Source organism: Lytechinus variegatus, chromosome 11, assembly GCF_018143015.1.
Source record: "Lytechinus variegatus isolate NC3 chromosome 11, Lvar_3.0, whole genome shotgun sequence".
NCBI classification, from domain to species: domain Eukaryota; kingdom Metazoa; phylum Echinodermata; class Echinoidea; order Temnopleuroida; family Toxopneustidae; genus Lytechinus; species Lytechinus variegatus.
In genome coordinates, this window is record NC_054750.1 from 2,266,056 (window position 1) to 2,293,883 (window position 27,828).

Consider the following 27,828-nt stretch of genomic DNA (forward strand, 5'->3'; position numbering starts at 1 on the left):
AAGAAGAGACAAAAAAAACAGACAAGCCTCAAGAACCCTACATGAATAATTGACAGGACAGACTATGATCTTCCTATCCAGTACCCCAGGCTGAAAATTCATTAGTTGTCATAAGCACACATATGCGCAATATGTGTATGTAATTCATGTTTTTCTTGTATCTTAAGAGTTGATTCATCTGCAAAATAAACTGATTTGACAACTCTTCCTTGGTGCACATGCATGCAGGATATGCAATAGAATCAGCAGTAAAGGATTCAGGGTACACTGCTATCCTGGGTCCCGTAACACAAATGTTAGCGATTAATCGTATGCTTGATTTCTATGATTGATTGTACATTGTAGCCAATGGAATCAATCGTAGAAAAATGTTCTACAATCATTGCTAATCTTTGTGTTATGAGCCCCTGAATATTTCATGTACTGCCTACATTTCTGTACATTTTTTTTCAATACATCTAGGGATAAATAAAGAATTAGTGCTTCGGAAATGCAACCAGCCTTTATCACAAGACGAGCATTGTGTTATTAATTATTTCGATAGTGCTTTCAAATCTTCAAAACACATTTGGGCTTGATTGAAGATATATATTCTCCACCAAAACTTGGTCATTGCAAATACTTCATGTAGTGATTTTTTTCCTTTTTTTCATCCACCCCAAATACTTTTATCTCCTTTCACGATACTAGGCCTGGTTTGAAAGTCCATTTTTGATGCACGTGTACACGGCGTGTTTTTCGGTCGTGTACACGTGTACACGTTGTAAACACTGAGTGAGAGTGAGTTACAGTAATGTTCCTACATGTAGCCTAAGTCACGGTTTTAAAGCTTACCTGAGAAGTTAGAATTATCAATCCACAAAAATTGGTGCAATTAAAAAGTTTACTCAGCTTAGCAGCGCATTATTAATAAAGAATGCAAAAGTAAATCAGTGCAGGGCCCTAGTTAGCGCCGACGTTCGTTGGATGCGCACTTTGCATACTGTACCGTACATGCGTGCACAGATCGCTGCAGAATTAAGTGTAACTGAAATTATCGATTTATTTTCATTATTTTATTGCCAATTTGAGGAGCGTGTGTTTGGAGGCTTGTAGCATATGTTTATGAGCGTATAACACGTAACTGGAGCAATGATCGCTGTCGCAATTGGTGATTCTCAAATTGGCTCTAAAAGTGATTGAAGAACGCTTTCGAGAGTCTCGTTACGTGTTACACGCTCATACACATGTGCTACAAGCCTACAAACACACGCTCCTCAAATTGGCATTAAAATAATGAAAATCAATCGATAACTTCAGTTACACTCAATTCTGCAGCGATCTGTGCATGTATGTACGGTACAGTATGCAAATTGCGCATCCAACGAACGTCGGCGCTACCTAGGGCCCTGCACTGACCGGAGCATACCCATTTCGTGTGGTACAAAAACTTGAGTCTCCAGAATAAATGTGGATTAAATCGGCGATTTTGGAAGTAAACTCACTCTAGATTAATTGAAATATATTGACATATTAGTGATTAAAACATGTGCAGTGTCTTAGAACTAAGAATTAATGTGAGGCTGTGAGCTTGTTCACTGACTTTACAGTCCCACGCAAGCTTTATGCAGATGCTACCGTGTACACGGTGATGGAATTTAGTACACGTGCACTGACTTGACCGTGCGTGTACACGTGTACACGTGTACCCGAAACGGGCCTACACGATACCTATCCTGATTAAATCAAAGATGGTTCTGGAATAAAACTTTAAAGAGGTCTACATAAAATGAATAGGTTGATCATCAATTTTCAATCTCAAACGATCTGCAATGATTTCAGGGTACCACTCACTGGTCATTGTCATCTTCAAATTGCCTCCAGCAGTTTGCTGAAAGCACTCTTTAAGGATGTGAACCATCACAGACCGATCACTTACTTAAACCACCCTTCAGCCCACCGGGGAGTTTAGGAGATATCAAAATATCTTGAAAGCTTTAGCCTTTAGCAGTGCACTCACACTCTCTCTCTCTCTCGCTCTCTCTATAGCAGCACTTCGAGAAATGCATTTTTTTTTGCTCAAGCTGTCCCAACCTCAATGCTCATGCATAAATGAGCATGTACATGTAGCTAATGTAGAAGAGCAGAGAACTGAAAAATATTTGGATCATATAGCAAAACAGTACAGTATGGGCAGCAGTCTTTTGTGAAAATGCAGTCTAAATATCTGATCACATATTTTGATATCACATTCAACTTTTTGAATATTAAACACAAAACACGACCATCTCACCCAGACCTCTAGAATTTAAAAAAGAATTAAGTTGCTGCAGTTGGTCAATTTATCTTTGTACATTTACGTGTACAGCATGCTGAAAGTGTAAAACTCAGTATCAATTCTTAAATTGGGCAGTTTACAGCTGTACTACAGTGGTTCCTTTTTGTATTTAACAGCATTTGAATGTTAATAGTGTAAATTAATTAGCTCAAACTGATTTACATTTTTTTTTTTGCGCCAGTTCTGACATAATCCAACCGTTTCCAAACATGTCCAAACGGAAACAGTTGGGAACCGGATTTATTACATCTAAATGTAGTAATTAAATACGACAAAGATGTTTCAACAAGAACTTCAAGTTTGCCATACCTCACAGGTGTTGTAGTCTTCCGAGTCCAGGAGTTGGCAGAGCGTCGGGAGGAGGATGGGCCAGTTCTGTAGCTCGCCTCTGGTTGCTATGGTAGTGATAAGGATACCGATGGTCGCCCTGATGAGGGGTGATGGGTCGCCGATGTTTGCGAGACATTCCGACTTGATGAATTCTGTCACCTCTTTCGGGAAGTTGTGGAAGTGAGCCTTCACATTGTTTTTGAGGATTAGACCGCTCAGTGACCTTGTAGGTTCATTAGCTGTGGAGGAAAAATAGATATTCATTTTGAATAATAAATTCAAGCTTTGGCATACCTGCTGAATACTCAATAAATGATAAAGGGGAATTAAGAAATATCCATGCACACGAAGGACAAAAGTAGAGGCAGCACAATCAACAACTTTGAGTTTACCAGCCAGCATTAAGGTAAGTCGGCCTACATGTACACGGAAGGCATCTGGACCTACATGTACATGTATAGTCAGGTTCAATGCCAGGTTCACTGCAACAAAGACTTGCTTGGAATGGAGAAAAAATGAAACAAGGATACACATGTAAAGATAGTGGATACACAAGGGAATCGCTGGTGTCATAGTCTCATTTGAATCCATTTTTCTTCTGTTTTACAGTAGGCCTCCATGGATGTAGTATTTACGACCTACATGTATCTCAATTACACTTTCTAAAACAACATGTAGTTTTACCTGGAAACCGATTCAGGAAACCAGTTTGGAAGATCGCTTTGCTAGCCTTCCCACTTGATCACACGAAAATTGTTTTTTTTAACAATCACTTCACGTAAAGCGACCTTGTTGCTATGGAAATGCATGGTGACACGTTTTGCGCAAAATACGAAACCGCAGTGTAGGTATTCCACACCTGTTGTGTGGAGTAGCGCGCAAAAAATGTGCGAAGATCGCTTCCCAAAGAACGCTTGTGTCCTCGTGCTAAAACCAATTTAACAAGGCAAAGCGATCTTGAAAACTACATGTACATCGCGTGGTGAATTTCTGAACCAGTTTGGAAGCTTGCTTCAAAGACCGCTCCGACCGTTCTCACTACACAAACTATTTTACATGTAGTTTCCAGTAAACTATTTTTATGAGGGTAGTGGGAACAGTCTTTTATATACTTAGAATATCTCCTTCAAAATATGAAAACTTGTTCTGATGCTTCAATGAACTTCAATGAACATGCAAAATCATCCTTACCATGATCAAGATAATTGACACTAAAATGTCAAGCAAGTCACACTTTTAAATGGGGGGGCATGTACATGTATATGTAGAAGCCAAGAAGAATTTGTTTTTTGGTACAGTATGTTGTCTGATTGTCTGAAAATCAACCCCAGAATATTGTCAGTAAACATGGCCCGTTTTTCCCCAAACACCCAGTCAAGTGAGAGGTCAGGATTCCTATACCGCATCACATGAATCACAATGAAATGAAGTGAAAAATCAATAACAAATTTACTCAATACTAACCCCCCCCCCCCCCCCCAATCATTATGTTTATATTGAAAACCATTTAAAATGTTATTTTAAAAAGAGGAAGTAAAACATTTCCCAAAAGTTGCTGAAATATCACATTTCATACCTTTACATCCATGAAGTAGCCATCAATTTTCAAAAATGATCCGATCTGTCAAGTTTACTTTTCAAATAATGAACCCATATCATTTTCATATTGTCATACAAGTCAATAATGGAATGGCTAACTGTACCTGATTCAACCAATATTTCTATTTCCCCTAGTATACATGTATGTTCTAAACCCCTCAAAAAAAGTTTTGCAACTCGGTTTTGGGGGATGATATCTTTTTGGTTAATGAAGTATAAAAGATGAAACTGGTATCATTGGAAAGCTGAGTTATTCGTCTTTACAATGACATGCCATTTGCTGTTATTATGTAATCATGGAATATGCAATCACCCTGAACATCTAGAAAAGTCAGGAGTGAAATGTTGCAAAATGCATGGATTTCCAACAAGAGTCTCCATTTCTATAGAATTTCAACCATGCAGGTGACAGTGAATGCACTCGGTCCATCCTCGAAACAATTGGAAATTCGCTATTGCAAACGACGCATTTTGCAACATTTCATGTCTAACATTGCTGCGTATTATCATGTCTGTGTATTTCATGATAACACTAGCATTACAAATGACACATGATTGTAAAGGAGAATAATCATACTTTCTAAAGATATCACTTTTACACATGATGATGGCACATTAAGAAATCTATTAGCACTCAAACTTGCAGTTTGAGTTGCAGAACTCAAACATGACATGGCAACGAATTTTTGCAACATTTCTTTCTTACATTGCTGCATATTTATCATTTCTGTGTATTTCATGATAACAATAGCATTACAAATGACACATGATCGTAAAGAGGAATAATCATACTTTCCAATGATACCACTTTTACATATGATGATGGCACACTAAGATATTTATTAGCACTCAAACTTGAGTTGCGGAACTTTTTTTGAGGGGTTTACCTACATGTATACGTACTGTACATGTAAATCATTGATCATTCTTGTATCATGAAAACAAATGTGTGGATGTGTATACCAGTTTGTATTTGTAAACTGTCAACGCCACTGAAAGTTGCCTGTCCTGAAAGGGAGAAATGACTCACTACCAAACTTCCATAAATAAAGCTTTGTTGATTTTAGACTTGCAATGACTATCAGCAAACCTTTCAATTCGGATGTCTAAACATGATAAAACCTGAGGCAGGTGCCAGGATCCGACAGACACTCATGGTGAATGTAATATTCTTGCAAAATGAAAAGTGATCTCTTTTTTTTTGCATGATATATCTCAGAACAGCCACTTATTTGGAACATCCTTGTGCACGCGAATGTAACTTAAAGGAGCTCTTAATGGAATTTTAGAGGAATACTACCAACAGGCATTTTTTAAATCTCCTTATCCCCACTCCCCACAAAAAAAAAGAAATTGGTGCATCAACTTTTCCTGTAGCTATCCAATGATTATTTGAGTCCACAAGGAAAATGAATGAAAGCCTCATTCAAGTGGCAGCATTAGAGTCCAAATCACAAAGTTCAATACACATGACATTATAAAAAGCCTCCCAGTACATCTTGCCTACTGTACATGAACAGTAGTTTCCCTTGATCTACTACATGTATGTAGACCTCATTATGTGAACACCAACACCGTGGACTACACAACAACATGACTGGTGCTTTACAAATATGAACCTAGTATTAATGTACAACTACTGTATATGAAATACATGTATGTGCTTCATGGATATGACCCTATTTCAGCAGTGAATATGAAAGGGGCTTCTACATGTACAATGCCTACAATAACAAGCCGGGTAGGACATTGGTTCTATTTTTTAGTGGTTGATTTTTTACACATCGGGGTGGTTGCTGTATTCTTGGGGGCTTTTTCAAGGGCTACTTCTCTCTTTGCTCAGCGACCAATAATGCTGTAAAAACACATCCCATTATTCTGCTGTTCATGTATGTTTCTGAGGATTCTGAGCATAGAAAATTGATTATTTTCTGAATGTTTTATGTTTGTGGCATATAGTGGGGCAACATTCATAGAAAGATGATCACCCCAAAGCATTCCATTTTGCAAATTTTAGGGGCAATTTTGGCTGTAATGAGGGCCAAATCGCCCATCGCGACATCACCCTAATGAATTTCCTATGCTGCCTACAACGTATGTAAGTGCATGTAAATCACAGGGAGGGGTAATACATGCATTAGTCATCATTCCCCGGCTAACGAACCATTCCTCAATGGCAAGCTTGCCGTCCCTCACATAGCAGACAGTAACATGAGACATAAACAATCTTGACCTTTCCAGATGAGGTCACGCAAGGAGAATAATCAATCACATCACAATCAATCAATATGTCACTCGTCACGGTAGCGCGACCTGCATCTCAATATTGCCTGCCTAGCATAACTTGCATACTGTATAGTCAATGGCCACTCTTGTGGGGGGGGAGGAGAAAGCTTTAGTATTTTTTTGTAAAGTGATTTATGGATGGATGTGTGATCTTCCTGAAATGCTATGCTTGCAGCACATCTATAAAATGCAGCCTTTCATAGACTTATCAAAGGGACATACAAATAATAAATCATATTGTACAAATGTACATGTACATGTATTATGAAAACATCTTTTATCATGTTCAATCTCTCCTGCCAAATGTTCAAGGAAATTTGATGAAAATCAGGATGTTGAAAAAATTATGCAGTATAGAAAATGATTCTACAAGATAGCCTCATCTAGATCTCGGGTTATAAATAATTGATTGATTGGATCAATCTCAACTCTTTGTGGGGCTGGCCCCTGGCCATTTGTAAAGATGGGGAATCCCCAGACAGGGTCATGTACATATAATACTGTACAAGATAAATGTTTGATGTTCCTTTATCATTTGCTCCTTGTACTTGTATACATGTGCATGTATACAAGTACAAGTCTGAACTGGTCCCGATCCACATTTCAAACATTTTTCTATCCAGTCAGTAGCAGCAGCATCATGCGAGCGTTACATCATAAAATGTGCGTGGTATAATCTACACTCACATTGATGCACATGATGGCTGATGCATGCAGTCAACCTGTCATATCATCCATTAAAGATGACGGAATGACCATAGCATGAGAGATCAACTAAGATGACAGCCAGGCCCATTTTCATTAATCCCATGTAGCCTATTCACACTAAAAGGAATACAGTACTGGGCACATGCAGTAGTCTGCACAATGTCCTTTGGATAGGATGTGAAATAGAGGCCAAGTGGAGAGGATAATCAACACAGAGCTGCCAAGTTGTATTTTGCATTTTCAGTATTCTTATCCCCCAAAATCAGTATTTTGACCAAAAAATCCGTATTTTTACCATGAGATAAATATGCATGCATAATGGCAAAGTTCGATCACTTCTTACATTATTTTGCGCCCCACACCGTCGCACACGAGACTGAAAGCTTCAGTCTAGATTTTGGTTGTTCCGCAGAACAGCGTTGGCTGACTCACCAATACATAGACTGAAAAATTTGGAGGCCCGTACGTACAGACAACGTATTAGCAGTAACGATAGATCTAACATTCGACGGAAACCTGGTTTTTTCCGATCGTTTTTTTGCACATAAAATCATAAAATGTCACATTATGAAAAAGAAATTGCATCCATATTTACGGAAAAATGTATGAAATTCAGAAATATCGTACCTTAGACCGCAGTTACGGCTAATTCGTTTCAAATTATGATCGAAACATCGTCATCTTCGATCCTTCCGTCGGTCAACGTAAGTTGCCATCTTGGATGACGTCATCATCCTTACAGACGTATTTACCAGTCGCAAAATATCGCGATTTGAGCCGCTGCTTTGCGCTTGTAAACTACGTGCATGCGCTCGGAACTTGTCACCCGCATTGATTCGCCAGGATATCGAAAATTCTAATCGGAAAGCCTTGATGAAAGCATAACTCATTGAACGTAGAGGGCAGCAACACACGGAATACCTTTTCTTCTCTAATTTGTTTTTTCCCGTATTTTATCATGAAAAAGCGTACTGCCGTATTTTAAATTGATTTCCGTATGAAATACGGAAAAATCGTACTACTTGGCAGCTCTGTCAACACCTCATGATCATTCTAATTGTAGGACTAGAGACAGTACTGCAAAACAAATGGTTAAATCCTGTTGCGATCTCCCTGTATAAAACAGTATGCATTAATTCCTACATGTACCCAGTTAAATACAGATGCCAGGGGGTAAGTATTGCAGTGATTATGTTTGCTTTATTTTACATCTACCTCTGAGGCAAACAAAAAGATAAGAGACAACCTGATATTATGATTTTACACAATTCTTATTCCAAAATACATACATTCACTCTAAAGGAAAAGTTCTTGTTCAGTAATGTACAATTAGGCCTACATAGCGTACAGTTTTGGGGGGTTTTCTATAGTCTGAATGAGATGTTAAAGTGCCTGGTCTATGGATTCTGTATTATTGTCAATGACAAGATAACAGCTCAGGCAGTCCACCACACTCCTCATCAATGACTCATTAGGTGGTTTCAGACCGCCTCGAAGTTCGCCAGTTCCAGGTATTCTCTGATCGGGAAATTTACCCCGATCAGAAAATACCAGGTATTTTGGTAATGTGAAAGCAAACTACGCGTAATCTCCCCGAAAGAAAATTTTTCAGCCTAAAAAAGTTCTCGTAATTTAACGGGGATTCTTGTGATCGAGGCGGTTTGAAACCACCTAATCTGGAGTGAAGACCAAGATTAAGAGATGGAGCAGCAGTCTGGAAGTTGTTCTCAACTATCGTCCCTCCAAACAGATATCTATGCATGCAAATTAAATAGGATCTTGAAAACACACTTTCTACGTAATCCACCCCTACAAAAAGTTGATTTGAATCAAAAGAGAAAAATCCAACATGCATAATACTGAAAATTTCATCACAATCGGATATCAGACCTTCATTTTTTACCGCGCTCCTTAAATAAAATAAGGAGAACAAAAAATCGTGCTCCTATAAAAAAAAAAAATTCCTTGAAATTATTTAAAACTATCAGAAAAATGAAGAATATTCATCTCTTTCCCAACTCTGATTTTAATTCAAACTCGGTCAATATTGCAGTCCCATGTAGTCCCATATGTACATTTTCATGGCAACACCATGGAAGTCTACATGTGGGACTAAAATATTTACCGAGGTAAGAACTGTCTATTATTTACAGGTACACTGTGGAAAGAGTTAAAAGCATTTCAAACTGAAACCTGATACTAACACAGTATGAGAACAAAAAGCAATTTGACATAGGAATGATCATCAGCTTATTACTGTGGCACTGAATCGAAATTGTTATGATGAATTATATATGGTACATATCGCAAACTTTGCAATCTTAGAATCTATTCTTGCTGAGAAAATCCATCAAGACCTTTCACTGTCACACTCTGATAGAGAACAGACAAGGAATTTAATACAGACCATGTGAGCATTTTGAGCACATTGTTTAAAGGGGTAAGTACTCCAGGCTAAAAATAATGATTTGAACAGATTTAAGTACAATCAGACAAAGAATATCCTGAATTTTTCATCAAAATTGGACAAGGAATAACAGTTCAAAGTTATTACATTTTCAAGTTTTGCATTATTTTGGTGAAACGGTTCTATTTATGTCTTCATGACTTTAATAGGCAAGCTGATGACTTCATACATGTATGCCCTACTTACAGTGTAAATACTTTTTTTTTATTTTTACATGGAATTATAAGACTAACGTCAGAAAAATTCAGACATGCTAAACAAGACAGCTCGTTGAGGGTTGGATCTTAACAAAAACATACATTCTTTCTTTTTCATGTACTGTAATTTCTTTTTAATAAAACACTGAACAATTATTTTCTGTTCCATTTTTTATTCAGGGCTTCATTTCATTTTTACAATAGAGATAAACCTTTACAGTGAAACATTTAGTTTTCAAATACCAATGCATTGAAGTATAGTGCTACAATGTACATGTATACGCATTCTGTACATGTACATGTAATGTAGGCCTGTAGACAGGGATAACCCGGATAAGTAATGTACATGTAACTTGGTGACTGGGTGATTGGTAACAGTCCTTTGCTACCCATTGTAATTAATTTACAAATCTGCAATGAGAATACTGTGTGAGAAACAGCCTTCACTGCTGTCAAAATTCCAATTTAAAGGGTGTACAGATGAGAACATCACTTGCTCATACATACCTGTCCAGTCAGGGGCGGATCCAGGATTTTTTGAAAGAGGGAGGCACATTTTCCCCCGAGGAATAATTTGACAAGCCAAAAAAAAAATTATTACATTGTATTTACATGTATATAGCGCTTAATGGTGTTTATAAGCGATTTACAAAACGATTAAGTAGCATACATTATCACAAGAAAGGAAATGTACAGTGTAAAGTATCTTCATATTACAAATTGCACAATGTACAAATTAGCTAAGAAAACGGCCTACTAAATTGGGAAAAACAAAATAATGATAATAATAAAAACAATGATGTTTATTAATCAAACAGTTCGAATACAAAAAATCTAAGTTAAACAACATGAATCATCAGAAATAAAATGACATATATTTGTTCGAATAATAAAGCAGTGCAATAGCTACATGTAAACATAAACAAGAACTATTCGTTTGATATTGACAAGATTAACCTAAAACTTAAAGGAAGAATTGTAAAGGTAGGTTTTGAGAGAAGCTTCAAATGATTCGAAAGACGGGGCATAAAGGTCTTCACTTTCAAAAGGGTGGGACACACTTCTGTTTTAACAGCATTTTTACATCACAAATTTTAGTTGTTCCTCTCAAAAGGGGGGGGCACGGGCCGGCACGCTACATGTGAAATGCCTACGCTGCAGTTTCAAATTTTGTGCGAAACATGTCACCCCACTGACAGTGTTCCCAGGTATACATGTAGCAACAAGACCGCTTTACGTGCAATGGTTTTGAAAACCACTAATGGGGGATCAAATGAGAATGCCAGCAAAGCGATCTTCTTCTTCTTTTTTTTTTAATCTTTTTCCCCTCCACAGGGATTTTATTGGCAATCAAAAATCAATATACAGAGTACAATGAATATAAACAATGAACTGACAAAATAATTTTACATGTGGAAATCAAACAATAAAGAGATTTTTCAATCGAAACCATATTTTGTCAAATCTGTGTCGGTTGTAATTAAGTTGGGCAATGTATTTTTCATTTTGGTAATAATTGATTGAGGATTTAATGATACTGAAAAGAGGAATTGTATTGTTTATTTTACAATCATACACAGTTTTTCTTACTATAATGAAAATACAATTGAGTGCAGAATTGTTTTTTCCAATGAATCCGAATATTTTATTTTCATCTGAAAAATATAGATATAGCGATCTTAACTGATTTCCTGAACCAGTTTCCAGTATTAAAACCAGTTTTAGAAAGTATAATGAGAACAATGCCATACTGTATGTGCTTTGAGGCTAGTCACAGACCCTTTGTTTTTCTCAATTCACGCATAATGATGAGTCTGAATTAGTGAGACTAGATTCAATGTACTGTGGCTGGCTGACACAGTTAGAGGCGAGCTTTTGGCATCTAGTCTTATTCTCTAGACCTGTCATTGGTCAAAGTGTCAAATAGGAGTCTGGGCTTGCAGACTACTAGGAGGATGCTCTATATCCGAGTATATTTTGTACATCACGAAAGCACCTTGTACCAAAATAGAGAACGTGATAGGTTTGAATCCAAGGTAATCATCGCCGCTTCCTGCCTTTGAATCTATAATAGTTTCACTTGCAGTAAGTCAGTTCATTGACCCCAAGTTTATTAGAGTGCATTATGGGTAATGAGGTTAGCAGAATCAACCCCATGCAAGTCAAATACTGCTCAAGAATATCCCATAACATTCTGGGGAAAGGGTTTTAGGGGTATATAATACATAACCTTCGAAAAATATACAACTTTCGAAAATTCAGACAGCAAGTGCACATGTACATGTAGTCATACTGTACATGTTTGCTTTTACACCTTCATGTAGTATTATTACAGCTACATGTACATGCATACTTCAAGAATTTTGATTTGTTGTCAAAGACTTTTAAACAATCACGATCAACAATCATTTTCAGCTGACGTTGCAACACCATGAAAGTGGTCTACATGTGGGACTACAATATTGACTGAGCGTAACATCATAAAACAATCTCTGAGATATCTTAGAAAGATGTAAAATATTCTTCATTTTCTTGATATTGTAGTTTCAGACTAAATAAAAAAAATTTCAGGGAAATATGGAAAATACATGGACATTTCATGGATTTAAAGATGCAAAATGTGAAATTCTAAGAATTTTTTGTGAAGGTCAAGAGTTTCTTTTTTTTTAAATCAAATTCAAGAGGCAAATTCATATTCTTAACTTTCTTGATAACGTCCAAATAAATCAAAACAATGTCAAAGAAATAGGCAATACACTGTAGATGGCCATTCCTTGGTTTTAAAGATGCAAAATATGAAATTTCAGCAACTTCATTTTTTTAGACCCCCACAGTTAACCATTAACACCTGTTTATCAATAGCATTTAAATGTTTTTCAAAATAAATGTAATAACTTTATTCAGGCCTAGTTATTACTACTTTACTTTAATAAATTTGGTTTGATAAAGTAAAACACTACATGTACATGTAGGCCTTTATGTAGGAGTGATCTGAGTACAAGTACATGTATAAGCACTTTGCTTTAATAGCCAAGTAAAATACTTGTACAATGTACATGTAATACCAGCCCTGAAATCTGGCCAGAATATCAAGCTTATTTTGCCAATTTCTTCCAGAATCCTCTTATACATACATGTACATGGCTGGCCTGATAAACCTCATACCTCAAAATTGAAGTATTTTAAAGACAGAGCTCATGATAGGCGAGATTTTAGAGTTAAAACATGGGTTTTGCCTTGAAAGAATTCTTCACAGGTAAAATAGGAGACTTTCAGGCAATGCATGTATGAGACTGCCACCACTGCTAATGTCTTAAAATACAGCCTTTAAAGCTGCCCTTAATTTTTTTCTTATTTTGCGATGTACTTTCATCAGCCAAACCACAAATTATTTTTCATTTCATTGGATTCTGTATGAACTCATTTTGAAATCTTCACCACAGCTGGCATTTATCTTTTAAAAAATATAGTCTTCACTGTGTTGTATGAAGCATAACTGAATAATTCATGTTCAGTACAGTATGCATCAGGTTGACTAATCTTGTTATTCCACCTGTCTTTCCCCTCATTATACATTCAGTGTGTCACACAGTATACGTGTACACTCCTTTAATACCACACACACAACTGCCCCATCCCACAAGCGCCATCGCCGAAAGGGCAATGTTTCGGCTCCGCTTAATCTCATCATGACACTAGCACATCAATGTATAGGCAAGCCCCTACAACATGTCCAGGGGAAAAGGAATCTCTCATCTTTTTGTGTGTGCTTGTTTTCAGTTGGTGGGCACTCAGACAAATCTAGGTAGCATTCTGTTTTTTAAAACCACTGAAAAGTGATCATTTTTTTCTTTTTTATAAGAAACTCAATTTAACTATTTTAAGGTGGAGGGGTTGTTGAAGGGGATAATCGGGATATCATTACATTTACATTTAGATTTCTTGTCTTTAATAAAGGCCAAGTTAACCACAGAAAAAAATTAATTGGAATCAATAGAGAAAAATCAAACAAGCATAATGCTAAAATTTCATCAAAATCTGATGTGAAATACGAAAGTTTTGACATTTTAAAGTTTTGCTTATTTTTTCGCAAAACTCCATGATATGCAAAAGCGAGAGTCAATGACGTTCCTCACTCACTATTTCTCTTGTTTCTTATTGTTTGAATTATACAATATATTTCAATTTTTACAGATTTGACAATGAGGACCATCTTGACTGAACCAAAAATGTTTAAACAATGGTAATTTCACATATTCAGGGAGGAATAAAACTTTGATTTGCAGGACAATGACGAGGAAATTATGATATTTCAGATAATAAAATACAAAAGAAATAGTGAGTGACATCATCAGTTCCCTCATTTGCATACTGACCAGGATGTGCATAGAACTGTTTTGTGTAATTATGCAAAATTTAAAAATGTCATAACTTTCTTATTTTACATCCGATTTTGATGAAAATTTCAGTGTTATGCTTGTTGAATTATTCTCTTTTTATTCAAATCAGCATGTAATACATATTTTCAAAGAATACATTATGGATGTACGGAGTTTGTAACTTTGTATTACCATAGGAAAGAACAAAAACAGACATTTGGGGAACAGTTTATAGTCTATTAAAGGAAAATTTGTTTACATGTGACATCATACATCTTTGTCACAAATGGGAGGTTCTCCATAGTATTTCTCTTTATTTGTCTGATTTTTCTCAAAATTTCTTTGATACTCTGATTTTTCTTTTTCCACACAAGCCTACTTGTTCCAAAGGTTTCTTCATTCCCGTTTAAGTTTTACTATTTCAGCAGAATCTTTTTTTTATTATTTCTTCTTGTTCTTCTTCCCAATGCTGTAACTCAGTGTCATGGTTCATTGTGATTTTGTAGTAGGTTTTCTGTTCAATTATAATTTTGTTTGAGGGGGAAGTAAAGAAGACTTCAACTATTGACAGTTTTAATATATTGTTTTATTTTATTCTGATGTACAGTTTGTAGTTGCATCAATTTTGTTGTTTAAACAATTGAAACCACATACAATACAAACAAAAATTGCCAGTTTCTCAGTCTAATCTTCTTATTTCTCAGGTCTAACCTAAGAGGCCAGCCCTGTGTAAAAGATAAGTTTGGTTTCAAATATGTGCAGGTGAAAACAAAATGTCTTCTAATTCAGTCTAATTGGAGTGGTAAAGACAATGACTTCTAATCTAGAAACTTTATCAGCTAAACGACTGAAACAAGAAGAGAGAAGGAAAGAGTGGCCTGAAAGTTTAATCTCATAAAAAGGCAAATTATGGAAAAGGCAAAATGCACCTGCTACGTTAATGAACATGTGAAAGAAAAACAATTCAAAAAGAAACATCAATTCCTTATTAAAACACAAAACAAAAATAAACTTGATGTGGGGAGGGCAGGGAGTAGTCTCCAGGCACAATACCCTTGGTTATCGCATGCATAATTCAGAGTCTGAATGAGGAGACTTCACTATGTACAGAGGCAACTTCTCACTTGACACACAAAGGGTTTGAGGTCTAGTCTCCATCCTAGACATGGAATTATTTATCAAAGGGAAAGTTTACCCTAACACTAGGTTAGTTCAAATAAATAAAGATAAATAGCGGTTAAGTTTTGATAAAAGTCCATTAACGAATGACAGAGAAAATAACAGCCGACCAAATAAACAAACCCTTATTTTTTTCTTAGGTTGCGATGACATGTGCGAGTAGCTCAACATGTGCGAGAAGCCCAAAATGAAAATTCTATAAATTCAGATTTTTTAATGGAACATGATAAAATTAAAATCTTCTTTTTTTTCTTGAGGGGGATATAAAATGTGACTAATGATACATGTATATTCATTATACAAATAAAATCACTTTGAAATCTTTGAGAAAGTGGCATTTTCTTTTTTTATCCATTATCACACATTTTCTTTTTTATCACAAGACATATGGGGGGAGCTTCTCGTGACGTCACAGAATCAAAACTTAAAAATTCACAAGTATGTTATTCTTTTGGCGGATTTTAATTAAAGCTTCACCTAAATAGATGTATTCAAGCCAAATGGCATCAGGACGACCTTCCCCTCGTAAGTGTCAATTCTGAGTCTGTGCTTGGAGACTAGACAAGCTACTACTGTATATATTCAACATATAAATGGGATGACAAACTTCAACCCCGGGCTTAACACTATACCCAACCCTAAACCGAATATGAAACCATGTTGTAACCATAACCCTTAAAATCTTAGACTAAATAAAGCCCAGAGCAATTGTCACCATAGCAAATGTGTCACCAGATAAAAATGACTTTCTAAAATTGAGAAACTTACCTTGGTCCTTGAGCTTCGTCAAAACAAAGATGAGATAATTGTTGAAATCAGGAAACTGGTTCAAAGATTCCAATTTCTTGTGGATGATATGGTTAAGGAAAATGGTTGCATACATGTATGTACATAGTATGGAATTGCTTCAAGAGAAAGTACATGCAATTGAGACTTTAACTTAAGTGAACTTTTAGGTCGCGCACCATAAAATTCTTGCAAAACTTAAAATATTTGTGAAGCACCCGCCCCTTCCTGGTCTTTGGTCTTCATCTGTAGCAAGGCACCTACCCCGATCGCATTCTGGAAATTGCTTATCAGGAAAGTTGAAACAGGAGACAAACAACCTCAACTCAACTGCTATTATTTGTCGAATTCAACTTCAACATGGATGCATGAAATGCTCTCCAAGGTAAATATTTTCTTAAAAATGGTTTAATCTGATCCATTACTTATCAGTTCCTTCTAGGTCCTGAAAGATTGATGTTGAGTGATGTGTGGCATACATGTACTGTATCAACACAAAATACACACTACAGTCCCATAATTGTACTTACTACAGAGCTGCCAAGTTGTATTTTGCATTTTCAGTATTCTTATCCCCCAAAATCAGTATTTTGACCAAAAAATCCGTATTTTTACCATGAGATAAATATGCATGCATAATGGCAAAGTTCGATCACTTCTTACATTATTTTGCGCCCCACACCGTCGCACACGAGACCGAAAGCTTCAGTCTAGATTTCGGTTGTTCCGCTGAACTGCGTTGGCTGACTCACCCATACATAGACTGAAGAATTTGGAGGCCCGTACGTCTAACATTCGACGGAAACCTGTTTTTTTTTCGATCGTTTTTTGCACATAAAATCATAAAATATCACATTATGAAAAAGAAATTGCATCCATATTTACGGAAAAATGTATGAAATTCAGAAATATCGTACCTTAGACCGCAGTTACGGCTAATTCGTTTCAAATTATGATCGAAACATCGTCATCTTCGATCCTTCCGTCGGTCAACGTAAGTTGCCATCTTGGATGACGTCATCATCCTTACAGACGTATTTACCAGTCGCAAAATATCGCGATTTGAGCCGCTGCTTTGCGCTTGTAAACGTAAACTACATGCGTGCGCTTGGAACTTATCATCCGCATTGATTCGCCAGGATATCGAAAATTCTAATCGAAAAGCCTTGATGAAAGCATAACTCATTGAACGTAGAGGGCAGCAACACACGGAATATCTTTTCTTCTCTAATTTGTTTTTTCCCGTATTTTATCATGAAAAAGCGTACTGCCATATTTCAAATTGATTTCCGTATGAAATACGGAAAAAATCGTACTACTTGGCAGCTCTGTTATTATTGCATTCCTAATGTGTTTGAAAAAAACTCAGTATCGACCTTTCAGGACCTAGAAAGGACTGAAAATTTATCTTTTTAGAGTAATTAATAGACCAGATTAAACCACTTTATTAAAGTACAGACTTTGGAAGAATATTTCATATCACAGGGACAGTGATTTTCTGTTTTACTGGTAAATAAAATGGAAATTCCATTTGGTTTTGGAATTCAGATTTTTGCTGTGTACATTTTCAGTGACAAAACAAAATTTCCTTTGTAAGATTAAGTTGAAACGGTATTACAGATTCAGAAACGGAAAAGACAATTTTTTAAACGGAAAATCATTGTCTCTATACTGTATGAGTGGAATATGAATTTTGCAGGTAGCAGTTGAGAGGAGGTTATTTGCCTTGTGTTTCAACATTCCTGAATGTGATTGGGGTAGTTGCATTGTAAACTTGTCTGTACTTTAGAATTCAATTTCTAACATCATTCTTTTATTTATTTATTTTTTTATTTAATAACATGGACATTTCAGAAGGTGATAATAAATCTTAATCTTACCAAACTTTGTCAGTTCTAAATGTATCTATTGTTTTCAAAACAATTTAAGATTGATTGCAATTACAAAAACAATCAAGGGAGCTGCTGCGATTTTACATTTGATTACAATCTATCATACCTAGATTAAATAATCCTGTAAAAAACTGTTCTGCTTCTGTTTTGGATTGCACTTGACATCACGTGCGGTGAAGCGCAATTCTGCTGCTCTACCAAGCACCAATTTTTTAACGTGCGATAGGGCTTAATCCATGTCAAAGGTCAGGGACTGTCAAATTGTGGCGGCGAAAAAGGGCAATAAATTGAGTGACTGACAATCAAGATTTTATGAAAAATATAGTTGATTCAGTATTGCAAATGAACAATGCACTAAAAAATAGGAATAGATCTAGACAAATGTGTTCAACAAACAGCGCATTGATGGCTTTTAATGATGCTTACACTAAGAGTAGATAGATCTAATGAATATCATTTTGAATTGTGAACACAGACAAAATTTGATTTTTTTTTTTTTTTTTGAACAAAAATTGCAAGCAGAATGTGTTTTCAATGTCAAATCTTGCACAGGTTCTTAATACTCTACCAACCACATACTCAGGGCATACCAGTCAACATTGTTTCTCTGCAAGATAGTGTCTCTTCCACCATTTTCATGATAATTTGACATTATCTTCATGCCACATCCATTACACACACACCACCCCCACACACGATCACGACCCGCGCCACAGACATTGGAAATGCACACGGCGCGGCGATGACGCACGTGTAAACAACTCACTGGGAATGAATGAATGACTGGCTTACAAACCGGAGAAGAAAAATATAATAAATATGAATTCATTATCTCGCGATACAAAATTCATATACCAGAAAGGATACTTGTTGAACTGCTCTCTGTATTTCTGTGTTGGGACTCTGGGATTCCTTCAAAAGCTGTAAAATTTGCTCCAAACCATCATTGTCCGGCTGCCATGCTAACGCCATTTTGGTTTTTCGGAAATATCTCGAAACGACAGTAGGTGTGACAAGAGATGGCGCTATTACAAAAGTGAAAAGTTGAATTGACATTGAAAAACTGGTAAATTATGCAGAGTTTAGACTGAGGCGATTGACCCCGGGAAAGATCAAACCTCAAGATGTTGATGGGGGGAAATAACCGAGAAAATTAAGCCATATATAGATTATTATTTGGAATGTATACCTTTCAAGATACCTTGTCTAGTCTATTTATACAGATCAGAGATGTTCATAAATGTTATCCCTTTTTGTTATTCAGTTAGTTTTTTTCATTATTTTTTATTTTCTTGACTTCGACAAATGAATCGTTTCGGAAAATCAGTGGCGTAGCTAGGATTTTTTCCCAGGGGGGCACTGGGGGTCCTTGCTTTTTCAGGGGGGCACCGGCCATTTTCCGGTGTGTATGTATGTGTCCACAAGGGCGGATCCGACTTTCGCTAATAGGGGACGGGGCCCGAAATTATCTTCACCTATATCAGTCACTTGTTAGTTTTATTCCTATAAAACAACATAAACATAAAATAATCTCATAAGCCTTATAAAAAGTGCGAGCGCGAAGCGCGAGCGATTTTTTTTTTTTACTTTAATGTATTTTTTCCTGAAATTTATTTTTCTGGGCAATGTTATGTGTGATCCTGAACAAGATTCGTATGTACCCCCAAGCGCGAACAGAAATTTTTATCAACTGTTCTAGCATTATCGAAAAGGGACCTGTTAAGGACTGCTTACAGTTACCCACGAAGACGGTATATATTTCAATAATGCGAGCGCGAAGCGCGAGCAAATTTTTTGACATTCCGACCTAAAAAAAATGGTCATTCTGAGCACTTTTTGTATTAATTACTGGGATAGGTATGTAACTAAACAATTGACGCGAAGCGCGGGAGGAAGAAAATTGAGATTTTAGACCTAAAAGCGGGACACTCTATTCATATTTTGTAAGTCATAAATATGATATAGTCAACTGGGTATCATTAATAATGCGATCGTGAAGCGTGGGCAGACAATTGATATTCTGATGTGAAACTGGATAATTTAAGTACATTTTAAATAAAGAACATGCACGCTATCGCGCATGTTTTATATTTAGACCTAAAATCTGGGCATTCTTGAATACATTTGTTTAATGGAACATTATGGAATACACGTAGACAATATGAACTTGGCAAATCATTTAAGCGTGAGCTTAAAATGTTGATATGTAGACCATAAAACGGACATTTTACAGAGCACTTAAATTTGTAATGAAAAAAAAATAATGAAAGCTCGATTTCCGAGCTAACTATGTTTTGCATATTGACTTCAAAACTTGCTCCACATCAGCCTATTGAGCAAGATATGAATCCCATCGAACGGGCAATTATGGCGCGAAGCGCCAGCAAAAATTTTATATAGAAACATGAAAAGATTTTTTTTTAATTGCAAGTCTTCCCCTCACATTATTTCATTCACTCATCTTCCTCTTATTTTCCTCTTTTTTTCTTCTGTCTTTCTTCTTTTCCTTTTTCTTTCTTCTTTCTCCCTTTTCTTTTTTTTTGCTCTGCCAATTTTTTCTGGAGGGGGGCACCTGGGGGGGGCACACCAAATCTCAGGGAGAACGTGCCCCCCAGGCCCCCCCGTAGCTACGCCACTGCGGAAAATATCAAAATATATTCCCCCTACATTTTTGCGGGATGGCATATTTTATCAGTGTTCCGTTTCGCCTGTGTTTGTATTTATTTTATGTTTTGTTTCTCATTATTTAATGATAACCCGAATTTATAACAAGAATAAGAGAGGGAAAACACGTTCATCAGAAATGGAAAAAAAGTTGCATAAAAAAATAGTCACTTATGACTAATTGCCAAATAAAAATTAAAAAAATTATAGATTGTTTTGTCTTTATTTATACTCCGAAATTCACAATAAAAAAATTGTACATAAAATTTTAAACATGTAAAAGCAAGATATGTAAGTTAAAAAAAACATAAAGAAAAAATATCCTAAAGAGACATGTGAGAATAGTGAAATCGAAAAGATGGGGTTACACAGAACTTAAGGGTATTGAATTAGGCAGGACTATTTCCTCTTCTTAATTGGCTTTCTGATTCTTATATCATTCGTCTGTGTCATATTACATGATTACGGCTATTTTTTTGTCCAGTTGAATAGCTATATCCTGGAGTGGGGTCTCTCTCTTTTATTATAGGTAATTAACCTTTTGTGATTGTTTTAGAATGTTTTGTATCTCAAGAGGAAGATGGGGATATCATAAAGAATTAAGTATAGTCGATAAGCTGACCGGAGCGTCACCAAGACAATGAGATAAATGAAACAAATGAAGGGACAACACTTGACCAAAGTGTGGGTTTTACTCCACTTTTTGATTGTTTTCAGTAGACCATGCCGAAGTTTTAGCTCAATAATTAATTAACACACCCGTTAATTTTATGCCAAGAAATCTATTACGAAAGGTGAAAATCCGAGATGGTAAATTAACACTTCATTTTTACAGTGAATCTTGGAATTCTAAATACATCTTTTATTATAAAAATCAAAGCGAGCTCGAAGCGCAAGCTTACTTATGCCAATCTGGAAAAAAAAGAGTAAATTTCAGCTCTATATTTCAAGCACATTGTAGAAAAATTGTGAGGTGGAGAAGGATCGTACTTAATAAAGAGCTGATATTTTTCATTATCACATGTCATTATGAAAATGCTGACTACCTTCTTATTCTTCTTGCTAAGCGCGAGATAAAAAAGGGACAATGTAATTATTAAATTAATATCTTATTCATTAATGCCTAATTAGGGCGCGAAATCTAATATTATGGCCTGAAAGCTGGACATTTCAAACACTTTTGATTGTAATTATGAATAGGATGCATCAGTTAATATAATTTTAACCATTGATGCGAGCGCAAATTGCGAGCCAAAATTTTTAAGTAGTTTCAATATGAAGACATACATAACCCGCCAATCATAATGCGAGAGTGCAGCGCTATAGCTGATACTTTTTGAAAATCAGACCTGAAAAAGGGATATTTTGAAACTTTATTGAATACACGAAAAGAATAGGTGCCTGATAAATAAAAATTTGTGAGCGCGCAGCGCAGGCAAAAAGCGTTAATATTCAGACCATTAAACTGACATTTTTACAGAACACTTTTTAAAAATCAATTTGTTAATCACACAAAATAATGAAACTTCGATTTCCGCGGTGAAAAATGGTTCGAATATTGACTTCCAAACATGATATTTAAACTCCATATTGAACGATATGAAAATCACCTAACAGGCAATGCAAGCGCGGAGCGAACATTTATATAGTGACATGAAAGATTATTGCTATTTTCCAAGTCTTCCCCCTCATCTTATTTCAATTCAATTCAATTCTTTATTTTATTTCCATTCAAAACATAATACAAAGTAATATATTTTATTCACTCGTCTTCCTCCTCTTCTTTTTCTCCTCTCTTTTCCCTCCTTTTTCTCTTTCTTTCCCTTTTTTTATTATTTTTTTGCTCCGCCAATAGGGGGGGGGGCGGCGCCCGGGGCCCGATTGCCCCCCCCCCCTGGATCCGCCTATGTTCAGTCAAGTTGCTCCTTTTTGTCAAATCTGTAAAAATGACAATTATTGTATAATTCAAACAATAAAAAAACAAAAGAAATAGTGAGTGATGGACATCATCGACTGTCTCCTTTGCATGCCACTGAGATGTACATAAGATGTCATAACTTTCTCACTCAGTTACATCCGATTTCGATGAAATTTTCAGCATTTTGCTTTAGTTTCATTTTCTCTATTTATTCAAATCATCACTTTGTGGGATGGACTTAACCTTTAATATCAACTGACAAAAAATAAAATGAAAACATTTTATGAGGTATATTGATTGCCGTTACGTTTCATTGGAGCATCATAGGCCCATTGATCCAGATGAGCTAGACGACTGCTAAAAACGTAAAAACTAAATAGACAAAAAACAACAATATAAACAACATGTAGTGTGTGTATTTTTTATCATAATGATACATAAAATGAACTTGGAAGAAGCGCAGTGTACAGTAGCAGCCGACGCGACGTCTGCATATTATATTACGTCATCAGCATTACGTGACCTAAAGTTAAACGAACCAGCTGCAGTCGAAGAATTTCACGTTTTTTTGGTAGATGAAACGTTTGTAGAACGTCATATAAGATGGGTACATGGAAGCTGGAAGTGATTAAGGTATGGCATAGCTATGTATTCAATTGTTTCTTGTTATCTAACATTATCAGACAGTATTGTTAATATTTGAAAATGCATTTTTTCCTATTGTAGTCCCACATGCTACTAAGCACGTCATGCTGTAATAACTACCAACCTGAATTGCATTTGCATCTGTTTCTGTTTGCGCGATTGCGTACTGCGCACATAAATTTTGACTCTTCGTATTAATGTTTTTTTTTTGATAATCAAAGATTTCATTTGATGTTCTTCTAAAGACTGACAATAGTTGTTGGAGTAGTGCCAGTGGTAAAATCTCATTGGGTATAATTAAAGGCCAAGCTATTTTAAATTTAATTTCCCTTTTTATTCTGCATCTGCCGAAATAATCTCCTTTGTTTTCATTTCAGATGTCCATCTACGTAATGTTCCCTGTGACCATGTTTTATTACTTCAACCAGACAGATCTCTTTGAAAAATATGTCTCAGATAAAGTAGTGAGTACAAACCCCCTAAGAAATTTTAAAAGGACAAGTCCACCCAACAAAAGATGATTTGAATAAAAAGAGAAAATACCAACAAGCATGACACTGAAAGACCCGTCAAAATCAGATGTAAAATAAGAAATATATGATGTTTGCTTAATTTCACAAAACAGTTAGGGCCTATATGCACATCCTGGTCGGTATGCAAATGAGGAGATTGATGACGTCATCCACTCTATTTCTTTTGTAGTTTATTATATGAAATATTCGAATTTTCTCATTGTCAAGTGAACCGGTTAATTCCTCCCTGAACATGTGGTATTAGCATTGTTTAACACTACATAGTTCAGTCAAGTTGGTCCGTATCTGCTTATTGTCAAATCTCTAAAAAAAAATGAAATATTGTATAATTCAAACAATAAAAAAAAAGAAAGAGTGAGTTAGGAACATCATTGACTGTCCCATTTGCATGGCGCTGAGTTGTGCATATCACTGTTTTGTGAAAAATAAGCGAAACTTTAAAATGTCTAAACTTTCATAATTTACATTCGATTTTGATGAAATTTTCAGCGTTATGCTAGTTCAATTTTTCTCCATTTATTCAAATAAACTTTTTTTCTTGGGTAGACTTGACCTTTAATTTTGATAAATTCAGTAGAAGTCTGGAATGTTTTATAACAATTTGTGATTGACTTGTAATCAAATAATTGTTAACTTTCGCTATTGAGTGCACACTTTTTCTTTATAAAAAAGTAACAAAATCCTGACAAGAATCCATTGTAACATATCAATTGTTGATTGCTTTGCTACCTTACATGTACTTTGAAAATCCATCGAGTTCCTTGTTATTTTGTAATATTTTGTATTTCTTCTTGATACCTCTTGAAGGAATATACATGTACATCATTGGTTGATTGATACTGGTGTCTTTAAGAGCTAGTCACCCATTCTCTCAAAGGATTTGTTTAATCATGTGATGATTTATTTACTTAACTTGAATACAAAAATGGATTAACATTATTTGATTGGTTCTCTTTTTATTTTCTCCTGATTACAGAGAGCGATGTACCCTCCTGAGAGCAAGATGCATGTAAGTCAGTACTTAGTTCATTTGATACAAGTTTGTGTAGGGTTGAAAATAATACAAGTCTTAGGGGGAATTAAATGTTTAAGGCCTGGTAGTGAGAGAGGGTCAAATTTTGCTCACAAAATTGGGGAAAAAATCGAAAACAATCGAAATCGAAAATAGTGAACGGTAGTGAGAGGTGATGATTTTTTTCTCTCCGCTCCACCAACGCTCGGATGGTGTGACCAGGCCTTTAATTGAAGAAGGAACAGAAGGTCAATCATACACATCAAATGGAACAGCATATGGAGAGAACTTGGGAGACAAAACAAAATGGAACTTTAAGTCCGGTGGTCCACTGATTTAATCTCTGGGCTACTTTGCTTCAGTAAAACTTGGGATCACATAATAATTTACATATATTCAAATCAAGTCAACCAATCAAAATCAAATGAATGGAAGGATCAAACTGTAAGAACCCAATTTATAAGATAAACCAATGAGGAATGAGATGAAAATGATAAAGGATATCTGTGTGATTTTGTAATAATGGAAATAGAAACTATTAAAGGAGTCAGGTGAGGATGGAATGAGTGCAACACCTGAAGAGAGAATAGATAATAAATGAAGATGACAAAGAGAATCAGACTAAAGGCATTCAGAGTAGAATGAATGAATGACAACTAAATATAAACTTGAATAACCCAAGTTCAGACTGCAAGGGCAGTGCTGAAAAGAATGCAAATGAAGTAAAATCTAGCAGGAACAAAAATGTAAAATAGCTGGAGAGACTAAAAGTTAAAGGAAATTAACAAGATAGGAAAATGACAAAATAACCATCCTACATAAACTTTTTCCTTTTAAAAATAACTAATCTATAAAAAGGAAACCAAGTATCAAAATAACAGTCCTAAACTTTTATTAAAATCTAACTGAAGTAAAAAAAAAAATAAAAAAATAAAATTACTCTCAATTAAAATAGAGTAATATGTCTCACTTCAGTTATTTCAATACACTTATTATTTTGTTAAATTGACTGGATCTTGCCTTATGCCATCAAAAATAGTGAACAAGATAAAAACATTATTTTGAGAAGGCTATTGCTCATGAAATCTTGAAACATGATTCTTTTGAAAGATGCTGGTCAAACTTAATTTATTTATTACGTTAGTACATGTTTTTTTTTAATTTTGTCTCTTTTGCTTTGCATCTTTATTTCTGGTTCTCAAATATTATCTTTAATTTGTGATAGTGACATGTTATTTCACAAAAGGTATTTATCAGTCATTGTGCTGTTTTGTTAAACAATCACTAGCTGAATTATATTGTATTATTTGTTGAAATATATGAACATGTAACTGTGAACTTGGATTTGTTTATTTAGTAAAAATGCCCTGGGTGGGTGGGGTGGGGGCAGACTTTAAATAACCATAAAAATTGATGACTGAGATTTCACATTTCCATATCAATCAAAGCGAGATGTAGAAGAAAAATCTTAGATGCAGATATGAAAATGTGGATATAATCAGGCAAAAAAAGGGAAGTTTTTTTTCTCATATCGCAGCCTCAGCCGAATTGCATAATTGATAACAAATTGTAGATAGTACCACATTTCACATCAAAAGAGTATTCAGTATTCCTATCAATTTTAAAAAGTCTGTGATAAAGTTTCACAGTTTAGCCATTAGATTAAGCAATTCAAAACAAATATGTAATTCTTGATTTATATTTCATTATTGATTCCACAGAGGCAAGAATTGGAGGACCTTCGCCAGAGAATGCGGGTGAGATACGAAGAAAAGCTGAAACGATTAGAGAATGAAGAAAGGGAGCTAATTGCAAGTGCCAAGAAGGCTGAAAGATAGTGACATCAAGTGCCTTTTTGTAATGGACTTTTTAATCGCACTTTTTCTGGAAGCGTATAATAAATGGATTACCATCTATTGAACTTTTCTTTTGGAGTGATCAGCTATTTGTTTGTTTACATTTTAATACAACACCCCAGGAACAAGAGACAGATGTACCCTTAATTTGTGAAATGAGGTTTGTGAAAAATGGACTGTAATAATGGTGGCATGATATGTTTTATGAAGGCTTGACCATGCATGAAAATTCATTGTTGATTATAGGAGTTACTGCATGTGCAAACATTGTATGTGGGGGAAAGTCATAATCTAATGAATTTGTTTAATGTGGCACAATGAATGCTGTAGTTTCAAGGTCACTGAAACTGAATCGGCACTAGGCATCCCTCCCAAAGTCTTATAATCGCCTAAAGTCAACGCAGATTTCCAGGACCTGTAATGAAAACCTTGTTATTCACCAAATTTGAGCCTTTTTGGTAATTCTGTAAAATTATCAACCTTTTTGTACATCCGACCCCCGTTTTTCTCCAGTTTTACTTCACTTCATTATCTAACCAAGTCATGGTCATTTGACAGCATTACAGACTGTCAAAAGAACCAGAAATAAGAGACAGAAAATTCTATGAAGGTCTCACATACATGGGGTCGGATGTACAGATTTCATAGAATTGCCCTTGTAAAAGAAATTGTGATCCCAAAAGATTGGACAGAGTCAGATTCATAGGTATTTCATATTCTATGCTCATCCAATTCAGAAAATGAATTATTGAAAGCTTTGTTTGATCACCTTTTTTTCTTAACATTGGCAATGCTTTATTAGAGCTATATGATATTGCATATTTGGGTTTTCCGATTATCGCTAGCTATAATACAATGATATACTGTATGTTGATATATTGTCCATATTGCCCATACATGTATTCTAATCTAAACTTGGGTTTAGTTTAAAATCTGGTCTTAAGTTGTGTTATAGTTGACTATTGATAGTCAATTGTGATACTAATCTCTTGTAGTAGAGTTTCAATTGGGAAGTACATTCAGTTCCCAATTCTTTCATACTTGTCTGGGAATAATAGCT

At 35.5% G+C, this 27,828-nt stretch overlaps 2 protein-coding genes across 3 annotated transcripts in view; one reads left to right on the plus strand and one right to left on the minus strand.

Annotated features, from left to right (window-relative positions):
- The window catches only part of LOC121423470 (transportin-1-like), a 58,462-nt gene extending 39,316 nt beyond the window's left edge, over nt 1–19,146 (minus strand). The window contains exons 1-3 of one of the 2 annotated variants that reach the window (XM_041618818.1): nt 19,008–19,146; nt 16,231–16,306; nt 2,627–2,886 (exon numbers count right to left, since the gene is read on the minus strand). In XM_041618818.1, coding sequence (XP_041474752.1) covers nt 2,627–2,886; nt 16,231–16,306; nt 19,008–19,112 — 441 coding nt within the window. In that variant the 5' untranslated portion in view covers nt 19,113–19,146. The remainder of the gene's footprint in view (nt 1–2,626; nt 2,887–16,230; nt 16,307–19,007) is intronic. The other variant, XM_041618819.1, reaches the window with a different exon arrangement.
- Nucleotides 19,147–23,225: 4,079 nt separating this feature from the next.
- LOC121424298 (protein PET100 homolog, mitochondrial-like) lies at nt 23,226–26,822 on the plus strand. The gene is made up of 4 exons (XM_041619927.1): nt 23,226–23,355; nt 23,745–23,831; nt 24,877–24,909; nt 26,634–26,822. The coding sequence occupies exons 1-4, from the start codon at nt 23,326–23,328 to the stop codon at nt 26,748–26,750; spliced, it is 267 nt and encodes an 88-aa protein (XP_041475861.1). The 5' UTR covers nt 23,226–23,325; the 3' UTR covers nt 26,751–26,822.
- Nucleotides 26,823–27,828: the final 1,006 nt, after the last annotated feature.

Coding starts and splice junctions, on each gene's coding strand:
- LOC121424298 (XM_041619927.1), top strand. CDS start 23,326: ATGGGTACATGGAAGCTGGAAGTGATTAAG. Junction 23,356..23,744: donor GGAAGCTGGAAGTGATTAAG/GTATGGCATAGC, acceptor TTTTCATTTCAG/ATGTCCATCTACGTAATGTT. Junction 24,910..26,633: donor CTCCTGAGAGCAAGATGCAT/GTAAGTCAGTAC, acceptor TTGATTCCACAG/AGGCAAGAATTGGAGGACCT.